General features: G+C 55.4%; 2 protein-coding genes across 6 annotated transcripts in view; one reads left to right on the plus strand and one right to left on the minus strand.

Moving 5' to 3' along the window:
* KLF17 (KLF transcription factor 17) overlaps positions 1-2,464 on the minus strand; it is a 103,575-nt gene extending 101,111 nt beyond the window's left edge. Inside the window, exon 1 of the mRNA XM_024990176.2 lies at positions 376-2,464. The gene's annotated coding sequence lies outside the window, so the exon portion shown is untranslated. The remainder of the gene's footprint in view (positions 1-375) is intronic.
* The window catches only part of SLC6A9 (solute carrier family 6 member 9), a 31,698-nt gene that overhangs the window by 3,316 nt on the left and 6,638 nt on the right, over positions 1-21,744 (plus strand). For 2 of the 5 annotated variants that reach the window (NM_001242342.1, XM_005204640.5), the window contains 4 exon segments: positions 2,459-2,574; positions 14,295-14,451; positions 15,032-15,163; positions 15,556-15,826. In NM_001242342.1, the coding sequence (NP_001229271.1) occupies positions 2,545-2,574; positions 14,295-14,451; positions 15,032-15,163; positions 15,556-15,826 (590 nt within the window). In that variant the 5' untranslated portion in view covers positions 2,459-2,544. 5 annotated transcript variants of the gene reach the window in all.

A 21,744-nucleotide genomic window follows, 5' to 3' on the forward strand; every position in this document is an offset into this window, starting at 1 on the left:
TTCCACTTGTTTCCACCCAACCTGTAAGCTCCAGGAGGCCAGAGACTGAAGAGTTCGTGGTGCCCAGCACAGGTGCCCAGAGCAAGTGTGAAATAAATATTTGTGGGATAAATGAATTGAACTGTGGCCAGCCCTAACTGCCTGCTGAACAATTTAGGCCATATCCTGTTGGCTGTGGAAGACTATTGGAAGGAATCAGGGTTTTAGGACTTTGGGAAGATTAATGGATTGGAGGGGAGGAGAAAGTGGAGGACGTGTAGAATCGAAAATTAAGCAGAAACTTCAGAAGGTACAAAGGAAGTATAATTAGCCCATCTTCCAGATTGAGAAAACCAAGGGTCAAAGAGGTTAAGTAACTTGCTTGAAGTCACATACCTAGTGAGTTGGCAGAGTCAGCTCCTCCTCCCAGGTCCCAGAGTCCAAGCACTTCATCACAAGCTAACCTGACTCTGACCCACATGGCACAGATAGAGAGCTTGTCAATAGTTGCCCATATATGGGTGAGGGGCAGACCTGGTGCCTGGGTAATGTGGATGCCCAACCCCTATCAGAGGGCCTGACCTATCATAAGCTTTCAGGTGGTACTTTTTGAATGGATGGATGGGGCCATTTAACAGAAATAGCAGAAGCAGGAGAAGTAGCAAAGCTTTGCACCCAACTCATTGTCCTGGGAGCCGCTGCCAAGCAGTCTTTTTCCCACTGAGAAAGAGAAGCGCCTTGAACACAAGGGCCATATTCGCATTGCTCAGGGATATCACCCTGTAGCCCAAGTTCCAGGACAGAGTGTCCTCAGTTTACTCATCTGACCAGAAGGCATGATGTCCAACCCATGAGGTGGCTCCGCTTCATTACTATCATCATTGTCATTATTATTTGATAGCCAAAGAGTGACAGCTTTGAAGACAATAAGTCTAGAGTTTATAGCTTGGAGGGATGTGGAGAGTGAGAACAAGAGTGTGATCACATTCCCTCTTCTTCTGACTGACCCCAGAAGACCAAAGCCGTGAGCAGGGACTTCTCTAGAGAGGCAGGAAACCTGGCCTGGGCAACTGAGGGAAATAGTCACAAGTCACACCCTTGCCTGGCCCTGAGGAGGTTGTGCAGGACAACTGGTGACCAGGGGAAGGGCCAAAGGTAACCTAGGGTGGATTTGCATAGGCAAAGAAAAGCTGGTTCCTCCTCTTTTCTAGCTTTCCAATGACTTCCTGGGTCTGCGGGTGAACTCTTAAAGTGGCTGTGGGTGGGGCCAAGTGTCACAGAATAGCCTTTGCGCTACAGTCCACTCCCTGAGAGTACCCAGAGAAGACCCCAGTCCTTCCTGTGACCAGGTCCTATGAAGGGTGAACGTCCCTGTCCATCTCACCATGGGTTTTCCTCCTGTGAGAGCATTCCTTGAGGCTCTCGAAGTTTGATTCCATTCCTGTGGCATGTCAAAAACTACCTCGTCTTGCATCTGCATCCATCCAACATCAAACCTTCAGACACCAGCAGCCGCATGGCCGTGCCTCCTGCCTGTCTGTCTGCTCCCCACCCCCCACCACCAGCCCCACTTGACTCTGAAAGATCTCTTGAGCTGACCTGGCTCCTGATTCCAAGGCCTCAGTGTTATCCATTTCCCTTCAACTCAATTCCACCAACACTTCCTGCAAGCCGAGCTGGGCACAGAGGGGTCAATGAAACACATCCAACCCCTCAGGGAACTGGCCAACCTACAGTTGACAGACATAAGCAAATATGTCTAGAGTGGGTTTATAAGGACACTGGTAGCACAAAACACAAAAGAGGAAGCAATTTGTTCATTCTGGAGTGGAGTGGGGGCCATGTCAGGCAAAGCTACAGAGAAGTGACACTGAAGCAGGGTCCCAAAGGGTTTGTAGAATTTCACCTGGGAGCAGGAGGCAAGGTGTTCGGCAGGCGCCCGCCTGAGCAAGGGCACGGAGGCGTGCCCGCACATGCTGTGTTTGCTGTGCCCAGAGCTTCTGGTCCAAGTTAGTGATGTAACAACAAGCCCAGATGCCTGGAGCCCAGGCTGAGCGGCACCAGGATAGGGAAGGCCCATCCTGGCTGCGTGGCCAGGGCGCGGTCGGGGAGCATGTGCTGATCCAAGCTGACTCCCCTTCAGGGGAAAGGTTGAGGCCATTCACACAGACAATGAAGGAATTGGACCCTGTCCCAGTTCTGTGTTCATTTTTTATCTTTTATAGAATTGGGCATCTGGAGAGTCAAAAATAGACCTTTGCCCATTGGGACAGGAAGCCTGGAGACCAAGGGATCCAGGGGAAGGGTTGGGAGAAGAGTGAGGTAGGAACTGGATTGAGGGTCATCCAGAAAGGAACAGGATGGGAGGGAAGAGCGGCAGGTGGTCTGAGCCCTGCACTACCTGTTCTGGAGAGCCACACATGTCCTGCCCTGCCTTCCCCGGGCCAGATCCTCACCTCATTCTCTGCTCTCTCCACAGCTCTGGAGGCCTGTACTCTGAAAGGTGCTAGAAACAGAGCCTGTGAGTGTGGTCTGGGAGTCCAGAGCCCCTAACCCACCACCACCATGGTAGGAAAAGGTGCCAAAGGGATGCTGGTGAGTACAGGGACTAGACTGCAGGGAGAGGGTGGGGGTCATGAGCACCGTCCATCCCTTCTGGGGCCTGCTGTCAGCTGCTGGCCTTGACAGGAGGGCCTAGGAGGCTCCATGGGGCCCCGAGTCTGGCACTGCCAGGACTCCTGAGTGGTAGGGCTGTCTCAGGCCCAGGCAGGCAGCCCCTCACCCAGCAGGTTAGATATTGCCGCTGTTTGGAGCCCACAGCAGGCAGATTCTGCTACAGAGCCCAAAAGTCATGCTGGGAGGCAGGAAGCACACTCCCCACCCTCATCACAAGATACCCTGGAAAGCAGGCTGCTGTTGATCCTGCCGGGAGGGCTGTCCTATGGCTGACACCCCAGCACCCCCATCCTGTGCTCTGCCTGCTGTGGAGAGCATTCAGTAGGTACTGATCGAGGAGTCCTCAGAGATGGATGTTTCTCGTCTTCCACTAGAGAAATAGCATAGAGCATTTCATGTTGAATCCTCTTGTGAGGTCTTTCAGGAAACATCCCTCTCCCCTTTCCCCAAGTCACGGCTCTTCACTGCCTGCTGCCTCAGAGCACAGAAGAGGTGGTACGAAGCAGCGGGCAAGAGCAGGGCCAGCTCATGGACGGATGGCTCATGGATGGGTGGAGCAGGCCAGCTCTGGAATCAGAAGCCAGGAAAATACCCCAAGGGCAGTCCTTGTATTCCTTCTCTGGGGATATTGCCTCAAGAACCAGTGAGACTGGGCAGCTGCCCTGAAGGAAGCCAGTGGCTAAACATGGCCCTTCCCTTGGCCCCTCCCTTCCCCACATGGATTCTCCTGTTGCTGTTCTCATTCACTGAAAGACTGATTGACCTAGGGTCTCTTGCTGAGCCCTCCCCAAACAAGCCCTGTCTCTCACCAGGGATTTCTGGGACTCTTAAGTCCCGGGTCCAGAGAAATGCTGTTGGGGAGGGAGTCAAACAGTTGTGCTCCAGGCTCAGGACCCTCTCTCCTGCCTGGTCCTGCACTTCCAGCATCCAGCCCCTCAGGCCCGCTCTGGTCTGGCCCACTCCTGATTGGAACAAGTCTGAATGAACTAGGCTTCTCAAAGTATTCCTGAGCCAGCCTGAACTCTTGAGTGCTCACACGTGGGCAGAGATGGAGGGCTCAAGACCCTCATACTTGCTAGGGGGGAGTAGATGCCATGATAGGATCAAGACGGGCTTCCTTCTTGCCAAACGTGTTGGAATCTCCATGGGCCTGTAGCAGAAAGTGGAGTGCGGCTCTGCCCCTCCCTCCATGGAGATTCTGAGTCCCGTGAAACTTAAGAAACCCTCTGAGTACTCCCTGGCTGCTCTGCTTTCTTTGGAGTGACCCTGAAAGGACTGGGGCAGGCAGGCAGGGGTGATGGGGGACCCACGTGGGCAGCACAGGGAGCCTGAATCCCAAGGTCCCAGAACCCCTGCTGGGGCTGAGCTTCCCAGACCCCAGGCTCTGCCGGCCAGCCTGTCTGTAGAAGGGAATGCTGCCTTGGGACGCCCGTTCCCAGCACCAGGATGTGCCTAAAGATAGCCAGAGCTTAGTTTCCTTCGTGCCCTTTGACCTTTGACATCTGCCCGCCGCTGCTGCGTCTGAGGCTCCATAGCAGGTCCCCTGGGCACCCCTAGTGGTTGCTCGAGATTCTATTCCTGCTTCTTTCTCAGTTCTGCTTATGACCCTGGGCTACACTATTCTCAGGACTCAGTTGGAACCAGTGCTGCCTCCGTGTAGCGCTTGTCTCTGAGGAGCGCCATCCCTCTTAGCTAACCTGGGCAGCTGTACCCGGACTTCATTAGCTGCCCATGGTCCCCTAAGGGCAGATCATGAAGGATGCTCCTTCTCTAGAGGCCACGGTGGGGCAGAACAGAGGGAGCTGAGGGCCATGCGTGTAAACCAGGGGCACTTGGACCCTCCCAGGTCCGTGACTTCTGTTGCCATTTGTGCCCTGGTATGAGGGAGTAGGCAGCTGGCCCCGGCCACGAGGTCCTCACTTCCATCACCCTTTGCCCCAGGCTTGGGTGTGAAGACATGGCCCCCTGTGTCTGCTCAGGGTCTACCCTATGTCATCCTTGGAGCCTCTGCTGGACTCTCCATGCGGCAGGTGCCCCGTGGAGGGCAAGCCACTTCTCAGCACGTGCCCAGGCCCACATGCCTGCTGCACGTGTGCCTCACCCCCACTCCCAGCCCAGATGGTCTCTGCCAGGCCAGCTCAGCTGCCTCCCTCACGCCTCAGCAGCTCCTAGGACAGGGCCATGCAGGAACCCAGCTGGCCGGGGTGCCTCCAAGCCTGGGAGCAGCTGGGATGCTTGGGGGCACCAGGGGTGGGGGTGGGGGTGGTTCCTTTCATGGAGACCTAGTGCCTCTATTTATACACATGTAGGGCCGGGTTGCCTGGGGCTCAGAGGACAGGAAGCTGGTAGTGAGGAGCCCAAGACAGGAGAGCCCCAGTGGCTCAGCTTTAATCCCACGGTCTCACACAAAGTCCCACTCAGTCCCTTCCCCTGTGCCTGCTCCCCACTCATATAGCATTGGGCAGATAGGCCTTGGTGAGCCTCACTGGTCTCTCCCCACATCTCTGCTGCATTGGGTGGCTCTGCTACTGGGAAGCCTCATGATGAATAAGAGCAGAGTCACCCAGGCTAGGGCTCCAGGTGCCAGAGCATCTAAATCATCCTAGAGGGCTTTGAAAGCTCCACAGGCCGCCTGGGGCTGCCCCACCCTGACCTGTTCTGTTGTGCTTTGACAAGAGTGTTTAGATACTTCTTGTCTGCAGCAGCCATCTCAGAGCCTGGTACACAGTGGATGCTTACCCAGCCCGGGTCCTGGCATGTGGCAAGTGCTCAACCAGTGTGGGCTTGACACATCCTGGGAGCTCAGCAAGCACAGGGTTTGGCATATACCGGGCCCTCCCTTGGTAGAAGGCTTGTCACTTACCAGGCATTCTCCTAGCATGAGTCTCGGCATGTGACAAGTGCTCAACCAGTATGACGTGGCACACATTGGGCACTCACCTAGCACAGTGCCAAGTGCACAATATATGCTCACCTTGCTCAGGGCTGACTATATCCCGGGTCCTCACCTGGCCCAGAATTTGGCGTACATGGGGCACTCATCTAGTGCAGGACCCAGCAGACCACCAGGGCTCCCGGGCATGGGGCTGGCACACAGCGGGTGCTCTCCCAGCACTGGACCTGGCACACGCTGGGTGCCTTCCTAGTGCGGTTTGACACACAGTAGGTCTTCTCCTATCTCAGGCACCAACACACAGTGTGCACTCTCTTTACATGACAAGGACTAGCACAGAGGAGGTGCTGTCCTAGCCAGGGCAGCCTGCACAATGACTGGTGATCCTAGATTCACAGCTGCAGCCTCCCCAGTGAAATGGACAACATCTAGATCCAGAGGAAAAGCCTCAACCTTCTCAGGCTTCCTCTCTGGACTGGGACCTGCCCTCCATTCCGCTTGGCCTCCCTCCCAACCCTGGCCCGCCTGGAGCCCGCCGACTTAGCTCTGTGGCCTCCCCTCCCCTCACACAGCTTCCCGGAGGCCCCAACACCCCAGCACTTTGCAGTCCTGCCTGAGCAGGACCTTCCCTCGGAGTCACAGGTCGCAAACAAAGCCCCTCAACTCCTTGACCCTCTGGAGGAATGCCCACTCTTATTAAGAAAAGTCAGAGGCGGGCTTGGGGGAGCCGGCCTCCCTGAGTGGGGCTAGAGCAGCTGGATCCCACTAATGAGGCCTCATTACGGCCAGGACCCAGCTGGGCTGCTGCCGCCTGCTGTCCCCATGGCCAGAGCCAGAGAAAGCTGTCCAGCCAGGGCTGCCTGTTCTGGGCACCCGGCCCAGGCCAGGGCAGCCAAAGCCCAGAGCCCACCCTGGGTGGAAGTGAGCATTTGGGCATCATGGATGACTGGGCCTTCCTGGAACCAGTGGCCTAGCCAGGGGCTTGGCCCTCAGTCTGGACTCGCAGGAAGTCAGCAGAAGTCAGCAGAGCGTGTCTGGGGACCCGGCTGCATGAGGCTGGCCTGGAAGCAGCTCAGTCGCTAGGGTCTGAGGCCGTTCTCTTGGGAGACTTGCTTGAGCCAAGGTTACTCCCCATCTTCTCTCCCAAAATGGGCATAGTAGCATACCCACCTCAAGGGGCTGTTGGGAGGATTAAATGAGTTAATATATATTCATATGAAGTGTTTAGGACAGCGTCTAGCTCACAGTAAGCACTTAATATATATCATCTATTGCTATTATTAATAATGCTCACTAGCTTCAAAGATGGGTAGATATGATCCCCATTTTAGAGATAAAGAAACTAAGACCAGACAAGTAAAGTAACTTGCCTAAGGAGATACATAGAGGGAGGTCCACCGGAGCTGGGGTTTGAACCCAGGCCTGTCTGACTAAAGACTTTGCCTTTTAAAAAATAATGATGTTGGGACTTCCCTGGTAGTCCAGGGGCTAGGAATCCACTTTGCAGTGCAGGGGACGTGGGTTCGATGCCACTGGTCAAAGAACTAAGATCCCACATGCCACGGAGCAACTAAACCGTCACACCACAACTGCTGACCCCGCACGCCACAACTAGAGAGCCCGTGCGCTGCAGCTTAGACCCAACGCAGCCCAATAAATATTTTTAAAATAATAATAACAACAAATTTTAAAATAGTGTCATCCTGCCATGTTCCCATTGGAGTCAGCACACTTACCAAACTCACGGGGAAGATGTCCTTTACATCAGAATTCATGCCTGATCTTAGGTTACTAAGATCCTACTTTGTACCAGACCCTTTGCCCCCCATCAGTTTCCAGAAACTGGAAGCTATGTCTCCCCAGCACCAGAACACTCGTGCCCACCTTCCTGGTTGCTGTTTTGTGGTGTCTCCGCACCCACTGGAGACTGACCAGTGAGTGTGGCCTCAGAGAAGAGGGATTGGAGGGTCTGAGTGACATTCTACCCAGACCACTCAGCACTCTTTTCCAGAGGGACCGCCTCAGGTTCTAAGTGACCCAGTGCTAATTGTCAAGGATCCGTGTTCTGCAGCCACCCTCTTGGGTAATACCATCTTTCTTCAGACAGGTGACAGTGCAGTTCACCAGGCCACAACTTTTTTGCAGAGTCAGTCACATTCTTCTGTGAGGACACACTCACAGAAGTGTAAGTGTCACAGAAGCTGATCCGTGTCTGGATCAGCAAAGCCATCTTGGCTGGCTGGGGATCCCCAAGTCCTGGGGGGGTTGCTCCAGGGCCTATCACCCCTCAGCCCACAGCACCCTGTGAAGTCTGAGATGCTCTGGTAGTGCCCTGTGGCCATGTCCTCTTCTCCCTGCCCCTTCACCATCTCTAGTGCCCAGTGGTACCCAACCTCATTACCAGGAGCCCACCAAGTGCCAGGTCCGTGTGCTCAGAAGCATCTGGGCCCCAGACCCCACTCTAGAACGCGAATGAGCTGCCTTCTCTCTCTCTGCTGCACCCGCTCTGCCTCACTCTGTGGTTGTGAGTGTGTGTATGTGTTTTTTGTTCCAATAACTTGCTGGGAACAAGGGAGAAACACAACAAGCCCCACGCCTCACTCTAGCTGTGGAGCATCCGCGCTGGGCTGCATGGGGACTGGCCGGAGGGGGAGGGCCAGGGGAGGGGGTAGGCAGAGCTTCGGGAGGAGATGAGGTGAAAGTAATTGATGCTGCCCAGCCGGCAGTGGAAGAGGCAGGGGATGCGTCAGTGTCGCCCGGAGCTGGCAGAGGTGTGAATGAGCGGAGGAGACACGCGCACTCCGCTCCAAGTGCTCACCCCGGGATGGCGGCGGCTCAGGGACCTGTGGCCCCCTCCTCCCCAGAACAGGTCAGTCACCTTCGAGGAGGTCGAGCCCCCTCTCTGGTGCCAGGCAGACTGGGAGGCAGGACTGGGGGTGGGGAGAGGGGCTGAGTGGTCTGTGCCAGGGAGGGGCAGGCGCAGCCAGCCAGAGAGACAGACACCAGCAAAAGTGACCCAAAAAGTTGCAACTGTGCAAAGGAGCAGGAAGAGTTAGCTGTGTGGCAGGGGCGCGGGGGAGGAGAATGGGGGTGTGAGGGCTCCCCCAGCCCAAGGACCTGCTGAGAATCTGCTCTGTGTATCAAAGCTGCATTGTCCTAGCTCCCGGGGAGACGGGCCGGAGGTGCCCAGGAATTGTACTAATCAATACAGCCCCATTGTCTGTGCCACGGCAGTTACTCCTATGGGGAGAGTGTGTGAGGGGGCAGGGGGATTTGGTACAGGGGCTGAGTGGTGAGGATGGGGGAAGGGGGTGGGCGAGCCTCTCAGCTGGGAGGCGACAACCCTGTGGAATGTTCGCCAGTGTCCACGACAAGGCCCCGGTGGGGTGGGCACCACTGGTATGCCCTCATCCCTGGAAGCCAGGGATGGGCGGGGATGGCAGGCACAGTGTGGTTGATGGCAGTGAGGGAAAGGGGACTGGGACAGCCACCTCTTTCTCTGCAGCGGATCCTGACTTGACCTCCAGCAGGCAAGAGAAGGCATGTCCTCTGGGGAGACCTGAGTTGGGTTTGGGAGTAGCATTATGCAGGGCTGCCCTTCACCCTCAGGACTGCCAGGATCAGCAACCAAAGCCACTTCCAAAATGCCAGCACGATGCCAGCCGACTGGGGCAGAGGCTGCTCACGGCTGCCACAGTGCGGGGCAGGACTGTTGGGCTTCAGGGCAGAGGCAGAGCCCACCCAGTGGTCCCGTCACTATCCCAAGGGTCTGGAGTGGAGCCCGACATGCCCAGGCTGCATCTCCTGTCTGCTGTCCACAATATTGGCAGGTCAGAATTGGCAGAGCCCTCTGCCAGTCCGGTCTCTGGGATGAAACAGCACCGGGCATGTCCTTGCCTCTCTCACCTCCCATGTGAGGGCCTGATCTCCTGAGAGGTGCCGTGAGGTTTTCCTTGAGGCAGGAGACACTAATAGTCCCTGCATACATACGCTCAAGTCTGGGGTAGATTTTCCCATGGTCCGGCTCCTCCAGCCCGGCGCTTAACTCTTTCCCGTGTCTGGATCAGCAAAGCCAGCTGAAGGATGGAAGGCTCTGTCATTGCAGGGCAGGTGCTGCCTCAGGAAGACAAGTCAGAGAACCAAGAACCAAGGGGTGTGAGGTCCCCGGGTCTCCCGAGGCAGCCACGGTTTACTGTCATGGCTGTTCTGCCTGAATTCCCCGACTGGAGCTCAGAGAAGGCTGCCAGGGATCTGGATTTGGCTCAGGGTCAGTCTGGGATGTAGGGTCTTGCCCGTTCTCCTCTGCAAAGTTTGTCTTGGAGAGGACTTCACCCTTGAGCAAACCCTGGGGCTTCAGAGTCCTGGACAAGAAGCCTGCGGCTCCCAGTGGGCCCGCCCCGCCCGGCCTGCTCCAGGAGTCCTCAGTGTCCACCGAGAGCAGAAGAGAGAGCTCTCGATTCACAGAAATAGCCAGTGGACACTGCTTTCGGAGGGCGGGAGTTGGCAGCCTGAGCGCAGCCATCGCCCAGAGTAGAAACCTGGGCTGCCTCTGAGTCTGGACACGAAGCAGGGAGGGGTGCCTCTGCGATGGGGGCTGGGGGCGGCCTCGGGAGCGGGCTCTGCAGTGTTGTTTCTTTACACTTTGCTGGAGTTTCCAATTTTTTTTTTTTTAATGATAAGCTCATAATCGGAAAGAAAGCAAATAACAACTTTTTTTTTTTTAAGTTGTTCAGAAAGCCAGTGGGAACTAATGGAAAATACAGGAGAGAGTCAGAAATAACAAATTCCAGGCAAGGCAGAGCTACAGAATATAAGGAGATCTATTGAGGTTGTCTGTCTGTCCCCTGATTTTATAGCTAAGGTCTCTCAATGCTGAGAGTGGAAGAGGTTCGGGCTCCTAGGGGTGCAGGTTCTGGAATGCTAGGATGCTAACCCCCAGTGCGGGATCCCCACCCTGCCAAGCCCAAGGTGTGGTGGGGAGCTCTGGTTTCTGCCCTCGGAGCTGAACTGCCTGAATTCCAGGAGTTCACCCAGAACAGTGAATAAACAGAGGGCAGAGGGCTAGGGAGAGGACTTACATAAGCAACTGCTCAGTGTGGCTCACCTTCCTGGGCAGGGATGGGGTGGGAGGTTGTGAACCCAAGACAGGTCACAAATCCTTGTGCAGGCATGGACACTGCTGCCTCAGTGGCTGCTTCTAAGGACGGGGCGCTGAGGGTCTTATGTGTGTATGTCTCTGCCTGGCGGACTTCATGAAGGATGACCAGCCAGCCCACCCACACAGCCGTGGAAGGCACGCCCCATAGCCTGCATCCTGCCGGGCCTGGGGAAGCTTGGGCACAGGGCAGGGCAATCCCCAATCTGGAGATCACCCATGAGGCCCATGAGGGCGAGTCAGAGGTGAGGGTGGGGGCTATCCAGGGAGCCCAAGGAGGAGGGACCAATCCAGAAGGGCACCAGGCCACTCTGGTTTAACTCACCACCCAGGTGTGAGCGAGGGAGGGAGGTTGGGAGGGCAGCGAGGGGCCGCAGACAGTGGGAGATGGGTGATGGGCAGCAGGAGCCTGGAGCCTGGCCAGTCGGCAGGGCTGAGCTGGGTTAGGCAGACGGGCCACCAGTCTGGGTCAAACCCACGAGCACAAAGACATTCTTTTGTGGGCACCTCAGAGCCAACAACCTCTGTAGGGACTGTTACTATCAGTGACAGGCCTTCCACCCAGCAGGTAAAAAAGAATGGAAGGCTTAGAATAAGGAAAATTATGCAAGGAGAAAAAAAGTTATGCAGCATTGGAAAAGTCTCGCTGGCCTTGGCATTGCTGTCCAGGAAGGAAGTGGAGGGGAGTCCCCAGAAGAAGGCTGGAAGGGAACTAGAGCCCCCAGGAACCTCCACAGAGGGACTCCTCCAGTGTCCTTGGAGGAAGGTGGGCTTCCTCTGTCCTTTGCCGGGCACTACGCCCTCACCAGCCAGACTGCCTGCACATAGCTTGCACTGGAATGAAAAGTCAGAGGCCTAGCTGTGGAGCAGGCCCCCACGGCAGCGTTCCCTCCACAGCTTCTGAATGGGGCACTGAAGGGCTGGGATACAGGGCCAGGGAGCAGCGGCTGGTGCTGCTTCTGCTGGGAGCTCCTCCCACCACTTGCAGGGCGTCAGCACACCTCGTCCTGCATAGCGGACCCCTCGGGTTTGTTACTTCCCGCCACAGTCCCATCCCCATCTCCAGTTTCAGGCCCCAGTCCCCCAGGCTTGGGCCTCCAAGGGGCACAGCCAGCAGGGCGGAACTGTTGAGCGCAAGGCTCAGTAGTGTGCTGCTCGTGAATGCGACCACTGACTCCTGAGGGCTCAGTCAGCCTGTGACTCGCTGCTGGCCACCCTCCCAGGGCCCTCCACGCCAGGGGAGGAGCAGAGACCTCAGAGGCCCAAGTCTGGTCCTGCTGCACTTGGTCAGGCCTTGAACATCAAACCTTAGGACCTTGGTCTCTGCAAGAGGCCTTGCCCTGGCTCCACCCGTGAGGCCACTCTGGACCCTCAGTTGTCTCTCTTACAGCTGTAACTGCTGCTTCGTGACCCCACCCATGTACTCTGCAGCTGCCACAATCCTCCATTGTGCCCCTAAGTAAACAAGCCTCTGACAGAATAAAACTGTTATTGTAGGATCAACATATAGGAGGCCTATTTGGCTGGGCTTTGTTTGGGAATGGATAAACTACCCCAGGCAGGGCTCACGCCCTCTGAAAAAATGCCCCCCGAAGCCCCAAGCTATTGCTAGGCCTGTCCCCAAAAAAGGCCCTAGGAGATGGAGACAGGCTTAGCCAGGATTCTGTAGGGACCTGTAGATCTGGGAGCTGCCCCCCCGCCCTGACCCAAGGTGGCCTTCAAGCCTCTTCGTCAGGGCAGCCTTCTGTGACCTCACCCTGCTCCCACCCCCACCCTAGTCATCCTTTCACGCTCTCGTGATTTGAGAAATTCCCCTTTGTGGTCACGTTGAAGTTGCATGTAAAAATTATGTGTTTATCTCATCAATGGCTTACTTCCCCCTGGACTTCTAGCTCTGAGTGAGTCGGGGTGTGTTTTGTTCACTTCTGAATTCCCTGAGCCTGAGGTAGGGCTTGGCACATAGTAGGTGCTTGTAAACTTCCGAGGCTGCAAATGAATGCACACAGGCTGTCCTCTGGGCAGTGCTGGGTGGGAGGTGACACCTTTGTGCAGAACAAGGGTGTCTGTGCAGTAGTGCTCATGTGCTGTGCAAGCCTGGAGCAGCCCCCCAGATGCGCCCACTGAGAGCAAAGGGTGCGTGGCTACGAGGGCCACCATCAGGTGCTGGGGCCTCTGGGCCTGCCTTCCGAAAGAGGCCTTCCTGGAAGGCGCAGGCCCGGTGAGACCATTCCCCCACTCTGCGCCTGTCGGTCAGTGTCGGAGTCCAGCAGCAGCAAGGGACCAGGCCCATTTGTTTAGTTGCCTATGTGCCTTGAATCTGTCTCTTTCAAACTGAGGGTCAGTGTCACGACAGTGCTGTCCCTCAGAGTCGTGCAGCTATGTCTCTGACCCTGGGTGTCCTCCCGGGACACCTGGCCATTTCTGGGAGACTGTCACTCAGGGACTCTCTGGGCTTCTCTGTTGGTGACTCTCAGGGTCCTCCCTTGCCTCTGAGACTCCTCTGACCCCTCAGGCTCTGGCTCAGGGTGGCTGACTCAGTGGGAGGGGTGGAAGGGAGATGACATGGGGGACGGGTCTGCTCACACTTATAAAGGGACTTACTGGGTTAGTCCCAACTGTGGGGTTGGGGTCCTCAGTGGGGCTTCAGGCCACCCAGTCCAGCCCCACAGCTCCCCAGGCAAGCCTGCAACCTTCCTTTGGGGCAACCCCTTCATCAGCCCTTCCTGACCAGCCCCCTCTTCTGCAGCCCACGCTCTCTCAGCTCAGAGACCCTTTTCCGGAGTCACTCCCTCTAGTTCCCCTAGCAGAGTCTGTCCTCCAAGTCTGGCATGGTGCCTACAGCTCTGGTCTCCTCCCCCAACTCATGGCCAGCAGACCCCCGCCCCAGCCCAGGACAGCTTCCCCAGGGCTCCCCTTCCCAGTCGTGGGCAATAATTAGAGATGGCTCCCCTGGACCTCCCATCCTGAGTCCCAGAATGCCTTCCTCAGGTCTGGCCCAGCTCAGTTGCTTGCCTCTTCTTGTACCCTACAGCCCTGACCACCATGTGCCCCCTAGAAAAAGCCTTCAGCTGGGGGAGGGGTCCAGCGTCGCCTCCCCCACAGCTGCCTGCCATGGGCAGCGTGCTCAGCCTGGCGATGTGGTGGTGGCGGGTGGGGGGGCTGTCTGGACACTGGCCCCTTTGTGCCCAGCCCAGCTTGGCTGCTTGGTATGAGGCTCAGCTGCTCCTAGATCCTCACCCAGAGGGGAGAGGGGAGGCTTTGGAGGGGTTGGGGCTGGGGGGCTCTCAACTTGAGCTCTCTGTCAATGTCCCACCTCTCAGATGTTGGCAGTAGCTCCTCAGGTGGGCTGGTGCCCCCGGCACAGGGTGCTGGGGGGCTGGTGAGGGAGGCCCCACTTGGCACCCTCTGGCAGCCGCTCTTCCCTCTGTGCTCCTCTGCCAGGCCTGCCTGCAGCTCCTGCCAGCAGAGGGGAAGCCCAGGGTCGGGGTGGGGGCCTGGAGGGTCCACGGTGTCCCCACTGGGGGAGGCCTGAAGGGTCAGGTACCTCATGCCAATGCCTTGCTGATGGTAGCTTTTCTCCTGTCCCCACAGAATGGTGCTGTGCCCAGCGAGGCCACCAAGAAGGACCAGAACCTCAAACGGGGCAACTGGGGCAACCAGATCGAGTTTGTACTGACGAGCGTGGGCTATGCCGTGGGCCTGGGCAATGTCTGGCGCTTCCCATACCTCTGCTATCGCAACGGGGGAGGTACCCAGTGGGCACAGGGCAGGGACCACCCACATGGATAGAGCCCAGCCACCAGGGCCCAGCCACCCCCTTCCAGCACAGACCCCACTCCAGACAGGCTGGCCTCTGGCTCTAATCTCCTTTGCCCCCATCCCTGGCTTAGGTACACTTTACCCCCTGACCTCAGCAGCCTGATCCCTCAAGGGGAGAAAAGGTAGAGAGGAAAGCAACCCAGCCTCCCAAGTCTCAGTTTTATACCCCATGCATTTCAACAGCCCCCACCCCCCACCAAATGATTTGGGGATATTTGAGGACCGCATCAGCTAACGTGTGTGAAACTGCTTGCTTAAGTCATCAATTCCCACCCAAACATGGCGGCTCTGAGTCCTGGGTTCAGCTCAGAGCAGACTTCCTGGGAACCTCTGTCAAGTTAAAAAACAGGCCATGAGCAGTGTGCCTCAGACTGAGGCTCCAGCCCAGGGCATGGCACACCCTCCTGGAAGCCCAGCCAATTGCAAAGGTTCTGCTGTCGGGTTCTGAGCAGGAAGAGGGTGGGATCCCCCAGAGCCGGCCCTGAGCCAGCCCTCTCCCTGCCCACCAGGAGCCTTCATGTTCCCCTACTTCATCATGCTCATCTTCTGTGGGATCCCACTCTTCTTCATGGAACTCTCCTTCGGCCAGTTTGCAAGTCAGGGCTGCCTGGGGGTCTGGAGGATCAGCCCCATGTTCAAAGGTGAGGCCCGGATGTGGTACACACACACACACACACACACACACACACACACACACACGGGCCTCTGGGGGCCGTGCTGACTCACCCATCTGTATAAACACTGCCAGCCGCTATGGAACCTGGGTGTTGACCGGAGGCCCACATCACCAGGCAAGGCCGGGGACACGTGCTGGGACCCATTGTTTACTTGGCCTCCACCCTCTCCTCCTACCCCGTGCATACACAAAAGCCCTTCACTGCCCCCCACCCCCAGCCCCAGCTCGCTCCTGCCAAGGCCTTGACCTGCCCCTTCTGTGGCCCTCCACGAAAGCCTGCCCCTTAGGCCCTTCAAAATGAGCTTCACGTCCTTCAGCTAGGTGTGTGAGGCTGCTCCTGCCCCTCCCCTCCCCCAGGTGTGGGCTACGGCATGATGGTGGTGTCCACATACATCGGCATCTACTACAACGTGGTCATCTGCATCGCCTTCTACTACTTCTTCTCGTCCATGACGCCCGTGCTGCCCTGGACCTACTGCAATAACCCTTGGAACACGCCCGACTGCATGAGTGTGCTGGATAACCCCAACATCACCAACGGCTCGCAGCCTCCTGCCCTGCCTGGCAACGTCTCTCAGGCGCTCAACCAGACCCTCAAGAGGACAAGCCCCAGCGAGGAGTACTGGAGGTGAGGCCCCGGTGGGACCTGGGCTTCTAGGGGTCACCCTGGGGGCCTGTCTTCAGCCCTCCCTCTTCGCCGTCGGGCACTGGTCTGCAGTCTAGGGAGGGTGCCCGGAATGGAGCAGGCCAGGGCTGTAGGCAGCCTCTCCAGTTCAGGAGAGGCTGACGCACAGGCTTTGTGAGTTTGTGAGAGTCCTTACACAGCGGCATGGAGGGAGGGAGGACTCCGGCAGGCAGGCAGGTCAGCCGAGGAGAGTCGGGGAATAGAAGGGGTGGCTTCCTGGCGAACAGAAGAGCCGAACAGAGGGCCTTAGTCCCGGATGAGCCTGAGGGAAACCTGTTGTGACGAAGGGTAACAGGTGTGTGGGGAACTCACCAGCCATGTGGTAGCCTACAGGGAGTACGTGCCTTCTTGGAGGACTTACAAGAATGAAGTGTAGAACTAACCCTGCAGAACCAAAGAAGAGCTGTGGAAGTTTCCTGAGCCCAGAGCTGTCCTTATCAAGCTGTGTTTGGGAAGGGCAGCCTGGCACCCCTGAGCTCTGTGGTGACAGAGAATGGAGTCCCGGGGCTGGCTTGAAGGGAAGCTGTTGCTGGGGGTGTTTGGAACATCTTGTCCCAGCTGGGTGGGTGTGAGGGCACAGCAGGACATCCTGGAGGAAATTCCCCACGTCCTGTTGGGGAGCTCTTGGGAAGAGGGCTTTGTGGGCCAGTGGGCAGGCCTCGTTCATTCATTCCACAAACATTTATGGCGTCCACTCTGCCGGGCTCTGTGTGCCCATGGGGTATGAACGGCCCTGAGACCGTGCCATGAGGAGGTCACAGTCCAGAAGGGAGCTGGGTAGTTAATGCTATTAGGGGCAGGGGCCTCAGTGCAGGTATATGCAGGGATGTGGTGAGGGCAAGAGCAGGTGATCAAGGAGGCTTCCCATGGACTTCCCTCGAGGTCCCGTGTCTAAGACTCCAAGCTTCAAGTGCCTCCACTGCAGGGGGCACAGGTTCAGTCCCTCCTCAGGGAACTAAGATCCCATTTGCCTTGCATGACAAGCTCAAAAAATAAATAATAAAAAAAACAAGACTTGGCAGAGGAGGGAGAAAAGGAGCTATGGAAGGATTGGGAGACGTGGGCAGATGAGCCACAGCCAGGGGGTGGCAGACTGGAGCTGGGGTTAGGAGCAGGTAGGACAGAGTATTGGGACAGAGGAGGCCAGGACATCAAAAGGCACAGGGCTCCCCTGCCGGTCAGAGGGTTCGAGGCCTTCTCCATGCTGTGATGGAGAGTCAGGGCTGAGCGGTTGAGGTCCCAGTGACACTTGAAGTCCTAGCAGGTCCACATCCTCTGAGGGCCAGCACTCAGAGCCTCAGGGCCCAGTGTCCCTGGGCTGCTGCTGCTGCATACCTGCTCAGTCGTGTCTGGCTCTTGGCAACCCCATGGACTGTAGCCTGCCAGGTGCCTCTGTCCATGGAATTTTCCAGGCAAGAATACTGGCATGAGTTGCCATTTCCTACTCCAGGGGATCTCCCTGACCCAGGGATTAAGCCAGTGTTTCCTGCACCTCCTACATTGGCAGGCAGATTCTTTACCACTGAGCCACCTGGGAAGGCCCTGTGCTGGGCTATAGATGTTCAAAGACGGGTAAGATGTGGTCACCGTCCTCAAGAATCATGGTGGAGGCGGGCCGGCGTCGGGGGTTAAAAAAAAAAAAAAAAAGAATCATGGTGGAGACCATAGAGCCATTGCCTCCCAGTGAGGTTTGGGCAGAATCACCTCTGGGCATATTTGGTCATTCAGTCATTGGACGGGTCATTTCCTGAGCACCAAGTAGATACGGAGAACTGCACTCAGAGCAGGGACAGAGCGGGGAGTAGAAGACTCCTCCCACTTAGGTATTCTGCTACATTTGAGGCATGGTGTGGACTGGGCAACTTGATCTAGATGAGGGAGAACCTTCTGGAAGCTTCCAGAAGCACAAAGCCAAGAGATGCTCCAGAAATTCTCACCCCAGGGACTGTCTTCCAGGATGGGGCTACTGCTTGGCAAAGCTCAGGAGATTTTATCCAGTGCAATTAGAGGGGAATTTCCCTCCAAGAAAACTAGCCATGGGTCAGGAGGTGCACAGGATGGCCTGCTGAACTCCACTCCTTGGCTGGGGCTGGAGCCAGGCCTCCCTAAGGAGCCCCAGTTCCAGGCAGGACTCCTTCCCTTCAGGATGGCTCCCTGCTGCCCCCTCCCGGAGAGCCTAGGGAAGTGACCTTTGAGAGGGCTGCCCAAGCTGGCTTCAGCAAGATGAGGTGAGCAAGCACCCCCATTTCTCGGCACCTACTATTTGCTTATTGTTGCTGTTTAGTCGCTCAGTCGTGTCCGACTCTTTTGCAACCCCATGGGCTGTAGCTCTCCAGGCTCGTCTGTCCATGGGATTCTCTAGGCAAGAATACTAGGGTGGGTTGCCATTTCCTTCTCCAGGGGATCTTCCCAACCCAGAAATCAAACCCAAGTCTCCTGCATTGCAAGGTGAGTTCTTTACCCCTGAGCCACCAGGGAACTATGTGTTAGGCATATTATATGATATCACCCCCATTTTCAGATTCAGAGACTGATTCCCCGATGTTAAGGAGCTAGGCTTCAATGCTGTGTCAGGATATACATGTCCCACTGTGCCTGATGCCTAATGTGAATTAGGCTGATGATACTCTGCAGGCATTCTGGGTCCACAGTTTCCAGCAACCCTTTGGAAAGCTGCACAATCTCATTTGAGTCCCACGGCAACCCTACTAGTGTGTGCTGGTTTTATAAAATATTCCCATTCTACAAGTGAACAAAGCAAATCAAGAGAAAGATTGACTCCTCTAAAGGGAGAAGAGCTCCCAGGGCAGATTTCTGAGCCCACATCTGCCTTTTGCCCACCCTTTGGCTTCCAGTCTTCCCTGCCCTCACCACCTCTTTACAGCATTATCTTACAGTCCTGTGAGAGCTGATCTGATACCTGCTCAGGACCATGCCCTCATCTCCCCAGCAGACACCTGGCACCCAATGGGACTTGGATCCCAGCACCCCCCTCTCGGTGTCTTCATGCCAGCTCTAGAGCCACACAGACCTCACTCAAATCCTGGCTGTGCTACATACCAGCTTGGCCTTCTGAGGTCACCAAACCTCTTTTAGTCTCAACTGTTCATCCATTAAGTGGGAGTGGTTACAACATCATTCTTGTTATTATAAAGAGGTAGCAGAAATCACTAAGAACAGTGACGGGTACTCAGTAAGCACAGGGATAGCCACTGCTGGAGATGCAGTGAAATAGATGAGAGTGTCCTGTTCTCATGGTGTTTACCATCTGGTTGGGGAAATTAAAAAATAATGCAGAATAAGTCCAGAGATGTTATGTGAAAGCCAACTTGTAAATATGTGGGGTTCCAAAAGTTTTTCAGTTAATTGTTTGGTCTCAAAAGCACATGGTCCCAAACCAAAACAAAACATTAAATATGGTGCCATGAAAAGAAAGTTAGAGTTCAGAAGTCTAGCCTTCCAAACTCTTTAAGCCCTTGTATTGCATGCTGAACTCTTGCAATAAAAAAATAATACAAAGCACTACCAGTTTAACATATGTAACTAGATAAAGTTTTTAGAGAGTCTTTCGAGCATGGAATGTGTTGTTTACTTTGAATGCTGGTGCTTAAAGTAAATCACCTCTCAGCTGTAGCAGTAAGACCCGGTGGCTATTCTGGAAGGCAGAGCCTCCCAACACAATGTGCCCTAAATAGTGTGCCAGTCCGGTCGGGCTTGGGCAGCCCAGAATCTCCAGCCCTGCTGCCTTCAGCCTTCAGCTTTGAGTGACCTGTCTATTTGCCCCATGGGCCCAAAGTATTTTTTTCTGCATGTCCCAAAGGGAAAAAGATTGGAAAGCACAGCCGCAAAGGTCCAGGAGCCTCTCCTGGGAGCAGGGGGTGGATCCTATTCATCCCTTTGTGTTTGGTTCCCCCATGGACTGAGAGCCTGGAAAATTGCTCATCCTGATGCCTGTTGAGTGAACCAGCACAGAGGCAGGAGTTTGGCAGGAGTGGGATGTGTTGGACAGCGCCCTCTGCAGGTAACAATGTGAAGGGCAGCCTAGGCAAAGATTTGAGGCAGAGGAGGCCTAACAAGGTGCTTGCAAGTCTGACAGTCCAGTGGGCTGACCAAACAAATCCCAGACCTGGCAATATTGTCCCATGAGGGACCATGCTGACCACCCATCACAAAGTATTAAACATGTTGTCATGAGGTTTGAGAACTGAGTTGGAAAAAAATAAAGTAAAAATAGCTAAGATTAGAGGACAGCCTAGGAGCTGTGCTGAGAAGTCCTCACTGAAAGAGGGGCAAGAAAGGAGCCTGTATTTTTCTAAATTTATCTACAGATTATCCTAGGTTGATGTTATGATGCCCATTTTAAAGATGAGGAGACTGAGGCTCAACATTTTGTCTCTTGCTCATCAGTTCTAGCCTGGACAGCTCCAGCAGCCAAGCCAGTCCCCCTCCAGATACTCCCCTTTATACTTCCCAGTCCATTTTCTATGATGTTAATTCATTCATTCATTCATCCATTCAGCAAGTGCTTATTGGGCATGGCTCTTTGCCAGGCACTTTGCGAACCACTGGAGGGATACGAGAGTGAACAAAACAGACAAAACCCCTTGCCTTCATAGAGGGCAGATAACAAACGGAATAGTGAAATGTGCAGTACGATGGAAGGAGACATACTCTGGAGGAAAGTACAGCCAGGAATGGGGTAAGGGGTGCCAGGCTGGGGCAGGGGTCACAGTTTTAATCTGGGTATCCAGAATAGGCCCCTTTGCAAAGAGGACACCCAAGTAAAGATTTGAAGGAAGCAAGGAGGGAGGGAGCCATGTTGACAAGCCAAGCTGCATAATTTGTGGGGCCCAGAGCAAAATGAAAAGATGGGGACTCTTGTTCAAATGTGTTCAGAATTTCAAGATGGTGATGGCAGGACATTAAAGCAAGCACAAGGCCCTTCTAAGCATGGGGCCCTATGTGCCTGCAGAAATCTCACACCCATGTGGACATGTGGAGGTCTGGGGAAAAAAACACGCCAGACAGGGAAGAGTACGTGTAAAGGCTTTGAGGTGGGAGTGGGCCTGGCACATTTAAGGAACAACGAGGAACCTGATGCAGCTGGAGCAGTGAGCGGGGAGGGAGCAGGAGGAGAGGAGATTTGGGAGATGGCAGTTAGGAGATAGTGGATCATGGAGGGCTTTGTAGCCACTGTATGGACTGGTTTTTCCATGGCCAGAGATGGGAACTGCTACAAGGTTTTGAGCCAAGGAGAGGCCCTGAGAGACCTAAAAACCCCCCCAGAAGCTTCTCATTGCTCTCAGAATAAAATCCAAACTTCTCTGCCTTGACTTCACAACTTCTCTTGATCTCGTTGCTTCCTATCTTCATCCTTCTCTATTCCCCTCCCCTTCTCCTCCAGCCTTCCTGAGCTACTGACATGCCCAGGCGGTTCCTGACCCTGTCCTGCTGGGTCATGACCTGACCCTGACCCAAGCCCTCAGCCTGGCGTGTGCTTTCATTTCTCTTCACCCACTTTCTCCCCATCCTTGAAACTTTGGCTCAAGCCTCCCCTCTTCCAGTAATACTTCCAGTGTGCTCCTCCCCATGGGGTTAAGACACTCCTGGAAGTGCCCACAATACCTGATTTAGGTCAATATGCCCAGCATCTAGCAAGGGCTTGGCACATCAATGTCCAGTTGATTGAAGAAACACAGCTGACATGGCATAGGGCTCCAGAGGGAGTCATGCACACTCAGGAGAGGAATTCAGGTTCAAGTCTAGGCCTGCATGCTCCAGTGTGTATGATAAGTCGCTTTAGTCATGTCCAACTCTTTGTGACTCCAGGGACTATAGCCCTGCATGCTCCTCTGTCCATG

This window comes from Bos taurus, chromosome 3 (assembly GCF_002263795.3).
Source record: "Bos taurus isolate L1 Dominette 01449 registration number 42190680 breed Hereford chromosome 3, ARS-UCD2.0, whole genome shotgun sequence".
NCBI classification, from domain to species: domain Eukaryota; kingdom Metazoa; phylum Chordata; class Mammalia; order Artiodactyla; family Bovidae; genus Bos; species Bos taurus.